The sequence below is a fragment of the Cloeon dipterum genome, chromosome X (assembly GCF_949628265.1).
Source record: "Cloeon dipterum chromosome X, ieCloDipt1.1, whole genome shotgun sequence".
Taxonomy (NCBI): Eukaryota; Metazoa; Arthropoda; class Insecta; order Ephemeroptera; family Baetidae; genus Cloeon; species Cloeon dipterum.
In genome coordinates this window covers 8,083,779-8,096,987 of record NC_088790.1, presented here as the reverse complement: position 1 = coordinate 8,096,987, position 13,209 = coordinate 8,083,779, and the positions used below count along the sequence as shown (strand labels likewise).

The 13,209-nt window shown below is 39.3% G+C and overlaps 3 protein-coding genes across 5 annotated transcripts in view; 2 read left to right on the top strand and 1 right to left on the bottom strand.

Moving 5' to 3' along the window:
- Positions 1-1,609, top strand: part of Flo2 (flotillin-2) — a 112,599-nt gene extending 110,990 nt beyond the window's left edge. For all 3 annotated transcript variants that reach the window (XM_065494987.1, XM_065494988.1, XM_065494989.1), the window contains one exon: positions 257-1,609. In XM_065494987.1, the coding sequence (XP_065351059.1) occupies positions 257-286 (30 nt within the window). In that variant the 3' untranslated portion in view covers positions 287-1,609. The remainder of the gene's footprint in view (positions 1-256) is intronic.
- A 1,746-nt stretch (positions 1,610-3,355) lies between these two features.
- LOC135947392 (MFS-type transporter SLC18B1-like) lies at positions 3,356-11,770 on the top strand. Its single transcript, XM_065496232.1, has 9 exons — positions 3,356-3,672; positions 5,481-5,775; positions 7,923-8,018; positions 8,074-8,147; positions 8,220-8,436; positions 8,908-8,998; positions 9,058-9,197; positions 9,561-9,754; positions 10,215-11,770. The coding sequence occupies exons 1-9, from the start codon at positions 3,491-3,493 to the stop codon at positions 10,780-10,782; spliced, it is 1,857 nt and encodes a 618-aa protein (XP_065352304.1). The 5' UTR covers positions 3,356-3,490; the 3' UTR covers positions 10,783-11,770.
- Positions 11,671-13,192, bottom strand: LOC135947394 (stromal cell-derived factor 2). The gene is made up of 6 exons (XM_065496236.1): positions 13,100-13,192; positions 12,892-12,953; positions 12,686-12,819; positions 12,453-12,577; positions 12,298-12,397; positions 11,671-12,210 (listed from the first exon to the last, which is right to left on the bottom strand). Exons 1-6 carry the CDS (start codon positions 13,164-13,166, stop codon positions 12,042-12,044), a joined length of 657 nt encoding a protein of 218 aa, XP_065352308.1. The 5' UTR covers positions 13,167-13,192; the 3' UTR covers positions 11,671-12,041.
- Positions 13,193-13,209: the final 17 nt, after the last annotated feature.

Below are 13,209 nucleotides of genomic sequence, written 5' to 3'. Positions count from 1 at the left end.
AAAAGAGGAAGCTGAGGTTTTGCTCCAAACTTTGATTATTATCGCATTTTGTTCAAGGATTAACAGGTCACAAACGTAACTTTTAAATGTCATACACCCATCTAAATATGTAGATCGTTCGGAAATAGCTTTTAGATAAAATAAAAAATTGCAAATAAATAATTTGACGCATTTATAAATGTTTGTAGGGTAGAGGATTCACGGAGATTTTAAATTTTACCAAAACAGTATCATGAAATAATAACACTTTTTTCAGGTCCTAAGCAAACTGCCCGGCGCCAAGTAAGCAGCGAAGGCGCTTCTCGTACAAGAATCATCTACCAACACATGCTTATTTCACATCAAACCTCAGATCGGAAGACGATGATCTGGATTTAAAATATTACAAGCAAACAAAAGAAAATGGATTGAAGCCCTCCAGCGTTTTCTCTCATTGCGTTTTAATTTTATTTTTGTGGTGCATTCAATCAAGCCAACTGTTGTTGAGTTGTTTTGTTAAACTTGAGGTACCTGCCTTGAACGCCATGCATTCGAAATTCCAAACTAAAGTTACAGCAAAGATGGAAGGGGAAAAGTAGCTTGGAAATAATGCAGTTTTAGTTTCTCTCGTTCCGTCTTTGGCATTCGACGCCCCATTTTTCTGTTGGAAGCACAATGATTTTCTTTAGACCAATTACAAGAGTTACCAAACAATGTGGTGTAACGTAAAAATGAATAGATGTAGGCCTCGCAACCTGAGCCGATGTGTTCAACTAACAAAATTGTCAAAAGTTATTGTTACAAAAAGGATGCATTTTGATCACCAGAAACATTTGTGCAGCTGCGTTATCCACTTACATTTAAATTGAAAATAATATGCACCCGGAAGATGTTTAATGGCACTCATGAAGCGTTTGGCAGGATAATTCAGAGTTTAGTTTTTCGCTTAGTTTTCTTCTCTAAAAATATACCAGGGTGCCTCTCACATAGATGGATGAAATTTTAAAATGGACACTTTTTGATATTCTCACTACAGATCTGAATTCTCTCGATGTTTAAGTATGCGCAACCGAAAGAAAAATTACTCATTAATTGTCACCCTGAGCGTAGGAAACCAATGATGTATTTCCATTTTAAGGCAGTGTTGTACGTATTTTTGTACTCTTTTTATTGTTACTCTTTGGTTTTAAACCTACCATTATATATGATTATCTTACGTTGGGATTTTGTTGCTAAAAAACATTCATTAATCAATCTTCATCAATATTTTGTTTACTAACAAGGTATGCGTTTGTAGCTACGTTGCATTATTATAGCGTTATACTATATTATATCCAATTAAGTTTCACAATGTCGCAATCACGCTTTTATCTGGTCACTTCCTCTTTTTGTGGATTTGAAAATTGTACTAGGCGTTAAATAAGAGGAAGCAAAATTGATTTGTGAAAAATTCGATGTAAGGACAATGCTTTAATTGGTTCATCAGAGTACGAGATTGTTGTTGGAAAGCTGCTGACCGATCGTGTTGCCGGGATTGAAGATAAATTGTAATTGCACGGTCCATCTGCTTGTTCGGCGACGAGTGCGTGTGTTTTTACATGGCACAATAAACGTGTGTACATACTGCCGACGCGGTTTTCTTAATTTTTTCTTCGTTACAGTTGCTATTCCAATCTTGTATCGCGCAGCTTTTGAAAAGCTGCTGTCTAAGAAACCAAAAAGCGCACGTGTGTATCGCATATACAAAATACAGAGAAGACAGTACACTATATTATTATGGCAGATTAATTGCAGAATGAAAGCATGTACGGTGTGTGGAAAAATTGATGGAGATGAAAAAATATTATATTGAAAGGACGTTTAAAAAGAAAGCAAGCAATGCTGGCCGTAATTCTCTCACTCACACACAAGTGATAATCTCGCAGTAAAAACGGCTCTTGACAAACATTTACTACACACACTCACCGTCATCAGTCACCGCATTATACAAAACAACAAAATCTATACACACATGGATCACCTTATTATGATGATTATATATCAAAATAATAAAAAATGTTTTGGCCATAATGTGCTCTTCATTTCTAAAATCTCCCCTTAAAATTATTGAAGAAAAAAATTTGTCCTTTCAAAATTAAACGCGGTATAAGGTATAATAATAGAGCAAGAAGGTGGCGATGAACTCTTGCTGTGACACAAATTTGAAGGATATATTTTAATGTCAACTATCAAATCTACTCGAATTTATTAAAATAGTTTAAAATTTTGCTTGAAGTAGATAACTTTATTTATTTTGTTGGAAGTCTAAAAAGTTAAAATCCCTAAACGGCGAGAGCTTGAAATTTTACCAACATTACACATCTAATACAAAATTAAAAAAAAAACATTTATGCTGGAGGAAGTCTTTTTTCTTTCAGGGTGGATTTTAACTGGTCTCACACCCGTTCGACATAGCAACTAACGTTTTCTTTTTTTTAATCTGAATTAACGTTAAAACTGGAAATTTTGAAAAAGAAAATAATCACGCTCGCTTTAGTGCAGGCCAACAGCTATTTTGACTCCGCGGCCTAATCAGCAGTATTTTAAAATAATTTAAATTACTTTCTGACATAATTTATGGTGCAGCGGTCTGCAGATGACCTTGAATAGAGCGGTTGTTCAAAACAGTTTGCAAGATTTGAGCCCTAATTGCCAATTATTCCTGGTAAGAAAGTTTAAATTATAATTAACAATTTCAAATTATTTTTTGAAATTGTAATAAATTGATAATACTATAACTATTTATTTAAGAAAAAACAGTAATTTTATATATTTTGAAAACAGGTTAGGGTTACATTATATCAAATTTCAATTTAACAAATTCATTTTTAGTACGTTAAAAATATTTTGTAGGTTCATATTAAACTCTGAAATAGCCTGTCCACAAACAATTAATTTGTAGCACATTTATAAAGACTATATAATTTAAGGCCTCTAAAGTAAAACAATGATTAAAAGACAGATCAATACTTTCTTACTCATACAAGTTATGCTATTTGCCTGGAAAGGTCTCGCAATTATTAATTTTCTTTCTCCGTAAGCGAAAATGGTCATTCACGTTCCAAGAGCAAAATTTCCTGTCGGATTTTCCCCAATCGGACATCAACCCCCGCATTGCTGTCAGTGAGGGTGGTTATTTCCCTTTCAATGCAGTTCACGCACGTCTGTATACTGTGTGTGTGCGCGCGAGTCACGCAGGCCATGTGCCGATCGCAGAAGTGACTGCTGGGCGCGCCCGCCACCCCATTGACGTGAGGGGTGGCACTGCGGGCGCCGGCGCCTCCGCCCACCCGCCCGCCCTCTATTTCTCTTTCCTCTTGCTGCCAGAGGCTGGCCCCGAGTGAGTGTTTTGCTGTCTCGGCGACTCGAAATAGAGTCGCAATTGCACACACATGCACGGAGGCCGGTCGGCGGAGTGCAGGCAGAGTGCATCGCGCGCAGTGCAGCCGAGTTAGTCGTCGCGAGTGCGAGCATGGACCGAGCCGACGAGCACCACGTCAACATCGCAGTGACCCTGATGGCCTCAGACAATGACGACGATCACGACGACGACGACGACGACAACGATGACGACGACCAGCAGGTCTTGGTTGACGGAAGCGGCGGCGCCAGGCGGAGCCGCTCCATCAGCGTGATCGACGCCGGAACGACAAGGTGAGTTCCAATCGATTTGGTCTTTTTTCTTTTTTGCTTTTTGGCCTGCTGTTGCTTCTTTCTGCGTGATTGTGCAGGCGTTTGAAGAAAATCAACCGATATAGTATGGATTTTTATTGTGAATTGGATATTTGCCAGGAGATGTGCCACTGACGCCGTGTTTCTCATTGTCTTTGAGTTATGCAAACAATGCAAGTCGGCACGCATATAGAGAGGAGAGTGATAATAAAACAAATGGTGGTGTCTACTGTTCGATAAATTATTACGACCACTTATGGTCTTCAAACTGCTTCTGCTTTCTGCTTGCTCAATAAATCAGTTGTTTTAATTGTTCCCAGATGACCTATAGAAAATTATTCATCTTGTTATCTCCGATGGTGGACGGAATTTAAAATAATGCAAATTTCCACCGCGCCTCCCTCTCTTGCCCTTTTTGGCTGCGGCACACACCAACGATAAAATTTAGTGCTCTTTCTCTCTGCCTTGCGCCCGCAGCACCGCCAAAATCACAGGAGTGCACTCGCTCGTCTATTGATCTGTAATATAACCTTTCGTGTACTCATAATCAAAATTCATAGTAGGCCAAAGTTTTCCACCGAGAGTATTTAAAACGTTTAATAGCCATTTTTGTTTCTTCAAGGCAACAATCTTGAGTAAAATTGCACCTTGCTTCTTCTTTCTCTGAGCGAATCGCTATTGATTATTTTAATCAATAATTTATAACCCCTGCCTTGCACATCCTCAGACGCGTGCATCCTGAACTCCATTAATATTCAATCTAAAAAGCTCTCGAGAAGCGGAGCCGGAGTACCAACATATTTTTTCATTTGAAGAAAAATAATCACCTGCATGTTTTGCACTGCCAAAAACGTTATCAATGTGGACAAGTTTGGTTCATGACTTAATCAGCAGAAAGCGTATGTGCAGTTATTTAATCATTATACTAACAAGAAACGGCTTAGAACTCGACGCGTTGACAAGAATTTCACTGATTTTGTCAAGAAATAATTCATTTACAGAATCATGAAAATTACTGGTTTTGGTGAGTCGATAATTTCGCAGTTAAATTTAGACTTTCTTATTTCTTGTTAAAAAAAACTTTGAGGTTTTGGAAGTAGCTTTTATCTTCAACAAGACAAAATTATCATGGAGACATTTGGATATTCTGAGAAATAAATATACAATTCTTCCCAATCGTGCTTTTTTCACTTTTGTATCTCTGCAATAGCTAAGTGTAGAGCAATATGACTGCGCATCTAGTGTGAAAGTTAAGATTATTTTACTCGCCTGCAATTTCCTCCGTGAAAGGAAGTAATTTTTTTTCAAGAAATATTGTACCACCTCTCTTTTAAACAATTATGTACAAACTGAATTTATTTTGTCTGGATATGACAATGTATGGGGCAAAATAGCCCTGCATAACCATAATAAATAATAAAGGTTACTACTTTGTAACTAAATTTTAAACTTTTTCTGTGAAGTAAAGAAAACTATATACATTATTTGTCACAGGGCAAAGAAATCAGCATGGTGACACTAAACCTGCCCTTAAAATTCAATTTTAAGCATTTCTGAGCCACGTATCTCGCTATCACAATTGAATTTAAATAAAAATCCCCTGGTGACTCGAGTTTGCGTTGTGGGAAGCGCACAAATTGAACAAAATTTTCGCAACATCCAATTTTTACACTGTCCCTGGTAAGAGTCCCTGGTAAGAGTCCCTGGTGGTTGGGTCCCAGGCAACCCGCCCGACTCAGTTGTCAAACTGGTTGCATAACTCAACTCTCGGTGTGTTTTTCTGGTTGCAGCCGTCGGCAGAATGGAGGTGGCAAGCGCGTCTTCTTCCGGCCGAACGGGACGCCGCACGTGCGGAGCCACTCGGTGCCGGCGCCGTTACATCGGCAGCAGCATACGCGGCGGCAGCGGACGCCGCCGTCGGGCCGCAGGATAAGCCAGCGCCTGCTGAGGACGCACCTGACGCCCAAGGCGCCCGGCTTCAGCAACTTCGACCGCAAGCAAAAGCTCGTGTTCGCCTCCCTCGCACTTGTGGACTTTGTCAGCTTCTGCTCCATGTCCATCATGGCGCCGTTCTACCCAAAAGAGGTAATTTTGCTCTAAAATTAAAAAATATAACCGTTGCATAATATTGCCAGCAGATTTTTACTTCATCTTAAAATTCAGATTTCGTAAATGTGTTGTTTCAATATATAAATTAAATTACTTTTCCTTTTTTAATTCGTATAACATAAAATAGTATTTTACAGTAAAACAAATTGGTTTTCAAGTAAAAATTTTATGATGCTTCTAAATCCACTCACTATATAAAATTTGATGGCCAAATCTCAAGCATTGATCCTAATAAACTTAACTAAAAAATTGAGAGACAAAATTCAAGGATTGAAGTTTGAATAACTGAAATCATTTGTTTTGTTTGGGGGGGGGGACAAGATTTGAGACAATACCACAATGCTATTACAAAATTTGTGGGCTTGAAATCGTGCAACAGACATATTTTTAAACAACAAAAGTCTATAACAAACACGTTTAAAAATTATTAGTTGCTTCACACCAATTGACAGTATTTCAATCATAGTTTAAATATTTTAAAAAGCATTATAAGAATACCACAATGAACACGGCCGTTAGATTACACTTGAGCAATACAGTTTTGTTTTTAAAATTAAAATGTGGAAGTCGTGGCAGGCGCGTCTCGTGAATACTTCATAAGTCGTGATTTCCTGTGCATATTGTAAACTTTTAACGAAGCTCAGCTAGCTGCAAAGTCAGTTAAACTTGCACAAATGAATTGATGACTTAAAAAATCTTGTCTTTTTCTGTTCCTGCAAATTTTGGATTAAAAAATTTAAGGTCTTAAAATCTTTAATTTATTTTTAAAAATTATCACTCTTTTGTAAATATTGCTTTTCCTAACATTTGATTTTAAGCTCAGACAACGATTTTATTCTTTAAAAAAATCTAAAATGGCACATCTCTAACAAACATGATATTTTTAATGGCTGTCCAAAAATCGTCTATTAACCCAAATTAATTTTTCAACAAGGACCATGCTCGTTTTGGGCATTTCGTAAAATCGCGCCTCCAAACCAACCCGCAGAGTTCTGCGGCCTTTTCGCTCCTCTATCAATTGTGTCATTTTTCTTGTCATCTGGCGGCGTGTAATAGCAAATATTTGGCGTTAAGTGAAGAAGAAAAGAAGCCCTTCTGCATGAGAGTACTTTGATTAGGAAATGAAGTGGGCCAAGGCCGGTAATGCGCTTCTTCGTCCGCGAGCTCGCTGCACACTGACCGAGTCTTGCTTGCATTTAGTTGCATCGGCACCACGTATTTATAGAAGCCCGCCGTGCAATGCGGTGCCGGCGACGACCGTTCGCTACCGCAGGGCGTGTATTTTGCACGAACCAACTCATATCAGCTCGTGGAAAAATGTTCAATTAAAAAGTAGATTCACTGCGATGCGCGCACTGTAAACAAATATTTATCCGTCTTATCTCACGGCTAATTGCAACTATCTGTCACGCTCGCAGCGATTTATTTTCCTCCGTAACCCTACATTTGTGTTGAAATTTTCGCTGCGAGAATGAAAAGACAACACACAAGAGCAGTGCAAGAAATATATCATGCATTGTTTATCTTTCCTCGCAGAGTACGCCAAGAGAAGAGAAGAGAGGAGGCCACATGATCTTGCATGTTAACTCCGCCGTGTCACTCAACTAATTAATGTATCCCCTTCTTGGCGATCAATCCTGAATTAATTTTCTGACGGCTGTATAAGTGCTGCGGGTTGTTGGCCGCACAATCGCCTCACGGGGAGCTCGTTGAAATGCAAATCGAGACGCATTGTTTGGACACAACGAGCCAAAAGAATAATTTATTAAAAATTGTGCAACAATGCGTGCATTATTTATAAAATTTCGAAATGTTATTTAAATCTGAGAAACATTTCTGGGAGGCTGTGCCTTCTTGTATATGTGCAATTTATAGCGAATGTAATTTACCATGTTAGCGATGTGCAACAAAACCTATGTATCACACAAAGTGTTTTTCTCTATTAATTCCAACAGAGTGACTTAAAAGGAGCTCTGCTTGGGTCAAGAAATAATTTCAAATTGCAGTTGCTTTGATTATTAAAAAAGTAAGACAGGAAAGTTTGAGCAAATGTGACGGTGAAATTCAATAGCAAAATAAAATTATATTTCATTAATGAGTTTTTCGCAACTGATTTGTTCCAGGCTTCAGCCAAAGGAGTGAACGCAACGGTATCCGGCCTGGTTTTTAGCTTCTACGCTTTTGTGATGTTCGTGTCTTCGCCGCTGTTTGGCAAAATTGTGAGAAATGACGAAAGTTTAATCATTCAAATGTACTAATGCCATTTGATTTCAGCTTCCGCTGGTGGGCGCCAAGTTCATGTTCATGTCGGGTATGTTCCTCGCCGGAGGCTGCAGTATAATTTTTGGGTAATAAGGCAAGAGAGCTTGGCATTAGCGAGAGGTGTGTAATAATTGTTAAATGTGGACGCTTTCCGGCAGACTGATGGACAGGATCAACGACATGACCACTTTCGTCACGTACAGCTTCTTGCTGCGCGGCACCGAAGCCCTCGGCGCCGCAGCCTACTCCACCGCCAGCTACACTTTCGTCGCCGACATCTTCCCGGACAACATCGGATCTGTCATGGGCATCTTAGAGACGTTTGTCGGGCTCGGAATGAGTGTCGGACCGGCACTCGGAGGTGTCCTCTACTCGGTAAACAATATTTTAAACTTTATTATGTTTCAAGCTTACATGCCTTGCCACCTATATTAAAATTAATTTATTGTTTACGAAAGGCGCTTTGTGGGGAGGGAAATTTATTATTTAAAATCCTTTTTGAGAAAACAAAAGTAAAAAATAGTGGTATTTTTTTGTCTTCGATTTTTTGGCTGGATAGCCGTAGGTTTAAATAAGCTTACTGAACAAAAGATAATCTAATTCAAATTTCATAGCTATATATGAATGATTTTTGTATTTATTAATATTAATACCCAAATTATGGACAGGTTTAATTTCAAACAGGAGCTTGTATAGCTTGTATTATCTTCATTTAAGGCATTCCTAAAAATTATATTTGCTGTAGCTGCCGATTTTTTAAATTTTATTTTCAATTAATTCATTGAAATAACTTGATAACCTAACCTAACAGAAAGATGTGTATAAATAAAATTAAAACCTTTTTAGGTTGGTGGTTTTGGACTTCCCTTCTATACTCTTGGAATTGTGATGGTCTTTTTCGTGCCTATCAACATTTATCTCCTTCCGGCAGCTGAAGGTAGGATTTGAAGTCTCCAAACAAACAGGAACTTTTACACACAAAATTTATTGTCTCAGCGAATGAACCACGTCAGAAAGCAGGCTCGATTCTGGAAGTGCTGCGGGTGCCTTCGGTGGTTGTCATCGGACTGGTTGTCATCGTCTCGGCAGCAAACTGGGGCCTTCTCGACCCGACCCTTGAGCCACATTTGCGTCAGGTTTGGATCCCTTGTTGACTTTCAATTTTATTCTCTAAATTAATTGTCTCAGTTTAATGTTATAAATATGAAGCCATGTAAAGCATTATTCCAACTTGAATTTTGTAGATAAAAATACATTAACTATAAATTAATATAAATTCACATTTTAATTGTGGAAATAATACATACTAAAAACTATACGTTAAGAATTTAAAGAAAATAGAGTTAGCCTTGTTGAACATTTATTAATTTAGAAGTCAAATTCATCCCAAATAAAGTAGATTATTTAATTTAAAAACGCGAAAGTTGACATTGTATATTTCTAAGATAACACTGTTGGCAATAACAATGAAAATTAATATCACTTTTAACGTTTGGCAGTACAATCTGACGCCGCAGCAAGTCGGCCTGGTTTTCCTGCTCTCGTCGGGTGTGTACGCTGCTGCGAGTCCGCTCTGGGGACTCCTGGCCTCCAAAATTGGCTCGCACTGGTTCATGATGTGCTTCGGACTTGTGCTCTGCACATTTGGACTTCTCACAATCGGACCTTCGCCGCTGATTCCATTCCTTCCAGGGTGAGTGATATTTTGAAATAAATTTAGGCTTAATTTTTTTAAAAAAAACTGTTCTGCACAATAAAGATTTGAAGGAAAAAATTTGACTGGCTTGAATTTGAATTATTCATTGTTCATTTCTTAAAAATTAATTGTCTGGCAATTTTACTTATCCTTTAAAATCTTAATTTCCTATTTTCTTTTGCTTTTCAGAAAGTTCATTTAATTTTTCACTCTTTTTTCAAATTGCGCAAATTTCATCTTGTGTTTTAAACTACTATTGGATGATAAAAACAGAAATTTCCCAAGATCGACCCTAATTTTGGTCTCATGGTATGCGGAGCCTTATAATCAAATATTTCCCGGACCCCTGCATAGCATAAACATGAAATTTTAATCCACTCAGCAATTGGGGTTTATATAGGGCTTATAAAAGCGACCGTGTGCAATTAACAGCAATATCGTAATGACTTTCCCCCAGCTCGCTGTGGCTGACTCTGGCGTCGCTGGCAATCCTGGGCATGGCGGCGGCGCTGACCCTGCTGCCGACATACCAGGCGGTGCTGGACGCTGCGGTGGCGGGCGGCTGCTCGGACGACCTGCCGACGTACAGCATCGTGGCCGGCGTGTGGTCGGGCATGTACTCGCTGGGCGAGGTGATCGGTCCGTCGCTGGGCGGCCTCGTGCTCGAGTGGTACGGCTTCCCCACGTGCGCCACCCTGATGGCCGGGGTGACCTTCGCGGTGGCGCTGCTCGTGCTTGTCTTCTTCTCCGTGCACGGCCAGCCGGTCAAGCCCGTGAAGAAGGACATTCTGGAGGAGGAGGACGAGGAGGAAGAAGAGGAGGACGAGGAGCGGCAGGCCAGCGAGGACAACGTGGCAGCCACCAACGAAGACAACGCGCTGCTGACTGAGCGGATTTCGCAGTTCCAGCACAACGGCTACGGCAGCTTTGACAGCAACGGGGTGATGGCGGCGCCGCCGGGCATGGGGCCGTCCCAAATCATGAAGACGGTCGCGCTGACGGCGACCGGCGCCATTGAGGTGTGATGTCGATTAAGTTCCGATCGCGGTTGTGCATCAGACAACAGGTTCATCAAACAGTTTTATTTTGCCAGGATTTTCGTTATTTACTTTTTCGTTCACCTGATCAATTGCGTGAGGAACTGGACACATAACATGTGATAGCGGAAACGAGACGTTGCCCTGACAAAGAAGTGAGACTGTTGCTAACGCAGTGATAGACCGTGATTTGCACCCGAGTGGTTTCTGACAAGGTTTTTGTGCCGTCTGAAGATTACAGATTCTTGAGTTCTGAACGAAATGGAAATTATTTGAAAAAGAAAAAAGCGACAAGTTTGCAAATTTAATTTAACTCTAAATGTCTCCCTAGTTAATATTACAAATAATTTTTACGTTAGAAAATTTCCATTTCGTTTAAGGACTAATTCTAAATTTCGCATTGTATTCCCGACTATATCCGATAAATCAGGTTCCAAGATTTTTAGCTCCATTGACATTAGGTTCATATTAACGTTTTTTAATCATCTCCATCATGAATCCACTCCGTACGTTACCTTATTATGGGATAAGATATTCTAGTTTGCTAAGCATTGCGATCAAATGATAATGCCGCTGAGGATATTTTTGGCTTCTTCAAGGGACAAAGCGAATTTGTGCCCAGTGATATTAATATCTTTTTGACTGAGAGCCAATTTAAATGAGTTGCACCATTAATTTGACTCCACTATTAAATAATAATTGGTGCCCGAGCCTTTGTTATGACTTACTTAAGATGTGAGATCTAAACCACTGTAATGAATATCATCACATTCTAAAAACGCTAATCTGCCTTTTCTGGTGACTTAATTTTCATTAGATCAGATAAATGTATGCGCAGGACTCTGATAGCGTAGCACAAAATTGAAAACAGGTGGATTGTGTTACATTGCATTTTTAATTGTTCTCAAGCTGGAAAACTGTATCCATTTGTCCTTAAAATAATAAAGGAATTTGAAGTGGTTCACATTCAACTAAATTCTGTGTCAGCTTTGTCATTTCACCCAACTCATCCAAAAAAAAAATTTATAGCAAGTTATCACATGAATTGAAATTATTTGCAACAGCACACGCAATCCAACATTTTTTTTTTTTTGTAAATCTGGTGCAAAGTTCTCACGCATTTTACCCTTGAAGCATCTGTGACTTAAAAAGGTTGCCGTTTTGTGGGATTCACCAAACTCGGAATAAGTTACTGGAGACACAAAAACAATAGAGGGTCCATTCATACTGTGTAAACTTTGGTTGATTTAGAGTTCGGTGTGAATGTAGCTTTGCGCTTTAGCGTTGAAGTCACTTGGATGGATGAAGAGGCCTTCGGCTGCCTGCCAGTGGCTACTTGATGGCGAAGACACACCAACCACTTCCAACTGGCCATTAATGGGTCGTCCATATGTCCGCCCTGTCACCGAAAGAAACCTAAAACCGCGATTATTTTATGATAGTTGTCTAGGCACTTATAAATCTGATTTTCAACCATATGCGAAAAAAAATATTTAAGCTTACATGTCAGTGTCAATGTGTTTGAGCAAGACTGAGTCATCTCTCAGCCAGCTGTCGCCCTTGCATACCACGGTCCAGTGATCACCCGTGTCTCCTTCACCAGCTGAGGAAAAACATTAATTTAATACCGCAGATTATTTCCTAGATAACGTGATCACCATTATCTCCATACGCCGATATTTCTTGGTTTCCAGAAAGTGGAGATGGGAAATGATGAGAGTGGAGATTCTTCTTCGTCGCCAAGTGCTCCAGCCGAATCACAGCGCCACACGCAATTGGTTCACTGAAATGAAACATTCGCGGAATTATATAACAAACTAGAAAAATTTGGCGGTGGAAATTATTTAATTGGAAATTTTCTTCGCAACCCTAAGAAAATTAGCATTCCTACCCTCGTTTGCAGAATTTTCCTGTTGCAGACTTGATGACCCAGTGAGAGTTCACGTCTTCCTGAATTTCAGTACCAGTGACAGACTGTTGTCCACTCCCTGATCCATATTTCACGTCGTGCGAGTGTAATCGAACCTGCGTCATATATTATTAAACCATTTTAATACGCAAGCACTTATTCAGGTGATTAAATAAGTTTGTCCTTACTTTGTAGTCTGTATTCAATAGCTTAATAACTGATCCGCAAGTCACAAACTGTGTTCTTTTCGCTGTAACCAAAAATTTGCAATCATTAGTGGGTGGAAATGAAAATATAGGCATGAGTTTCATGCCGTTTATTTTACTTGTTAGTAAAAAGTCTCTGGCTAAATCGCTTTTAAACTTACAATAAGATAATGTTTATTAAAATAGATACCTTCGATTTGACCGAGGAATAGAAGGAAGCTGAGGGAGAGGAAGAAAATCGAATTGGTGTACGTCATCTTTGTTCACGAATTTCCAGACTGTGTGCTGTCCTGTGTTTTG

Excerpts from the sequence above, each read along its gene's own strand:
- LOC135947392 (XM_065496232.1), top strand. The coding sequence starts at position 3,491 with ATGGACCGAGCCGACGAGCACCACGTCAACATCGCAGTGACCCTGATG. Across the intron at positions 5,776-7,922 it reads CGCCGTTCTACCCAAAAGAG|GCTTCAGCCAAAGGAGTGAA; the intron begins GTAATTTTGCTC and ends GATTTGTTCCAG. Across the intron at positions 9,198-9,560 it reads TTGAGCCACATTTGCGTCAG|TACAATCTGACGCCGCAGCA; the intron begins GTTTGGATCCCT and ends AACGTTTGGCAG.
- LOC135947394 (XM_065496236.1), bottom strand. The coding sequence starts at position 13,166 with ATGACGTACACCAATTCGATTTTCTTCCTCTCCCTCAGCTTCCTTCTA. Across the intron at positions 12,820-12,891 it reads TATTGAATACAGACTACAAA|GTTCGATTACACTCGCACGA; the intron begins GTAAGGACAAAC and ends TATATGACGCAG. Across the intron at positions 12,211-12,297 it reads AAACACATTGACACTGACAT|GTTTCTTTCGGTGACAGGGC; the intron begins GTAAGCTTAAAT and ends TCGCGGTTTTAG.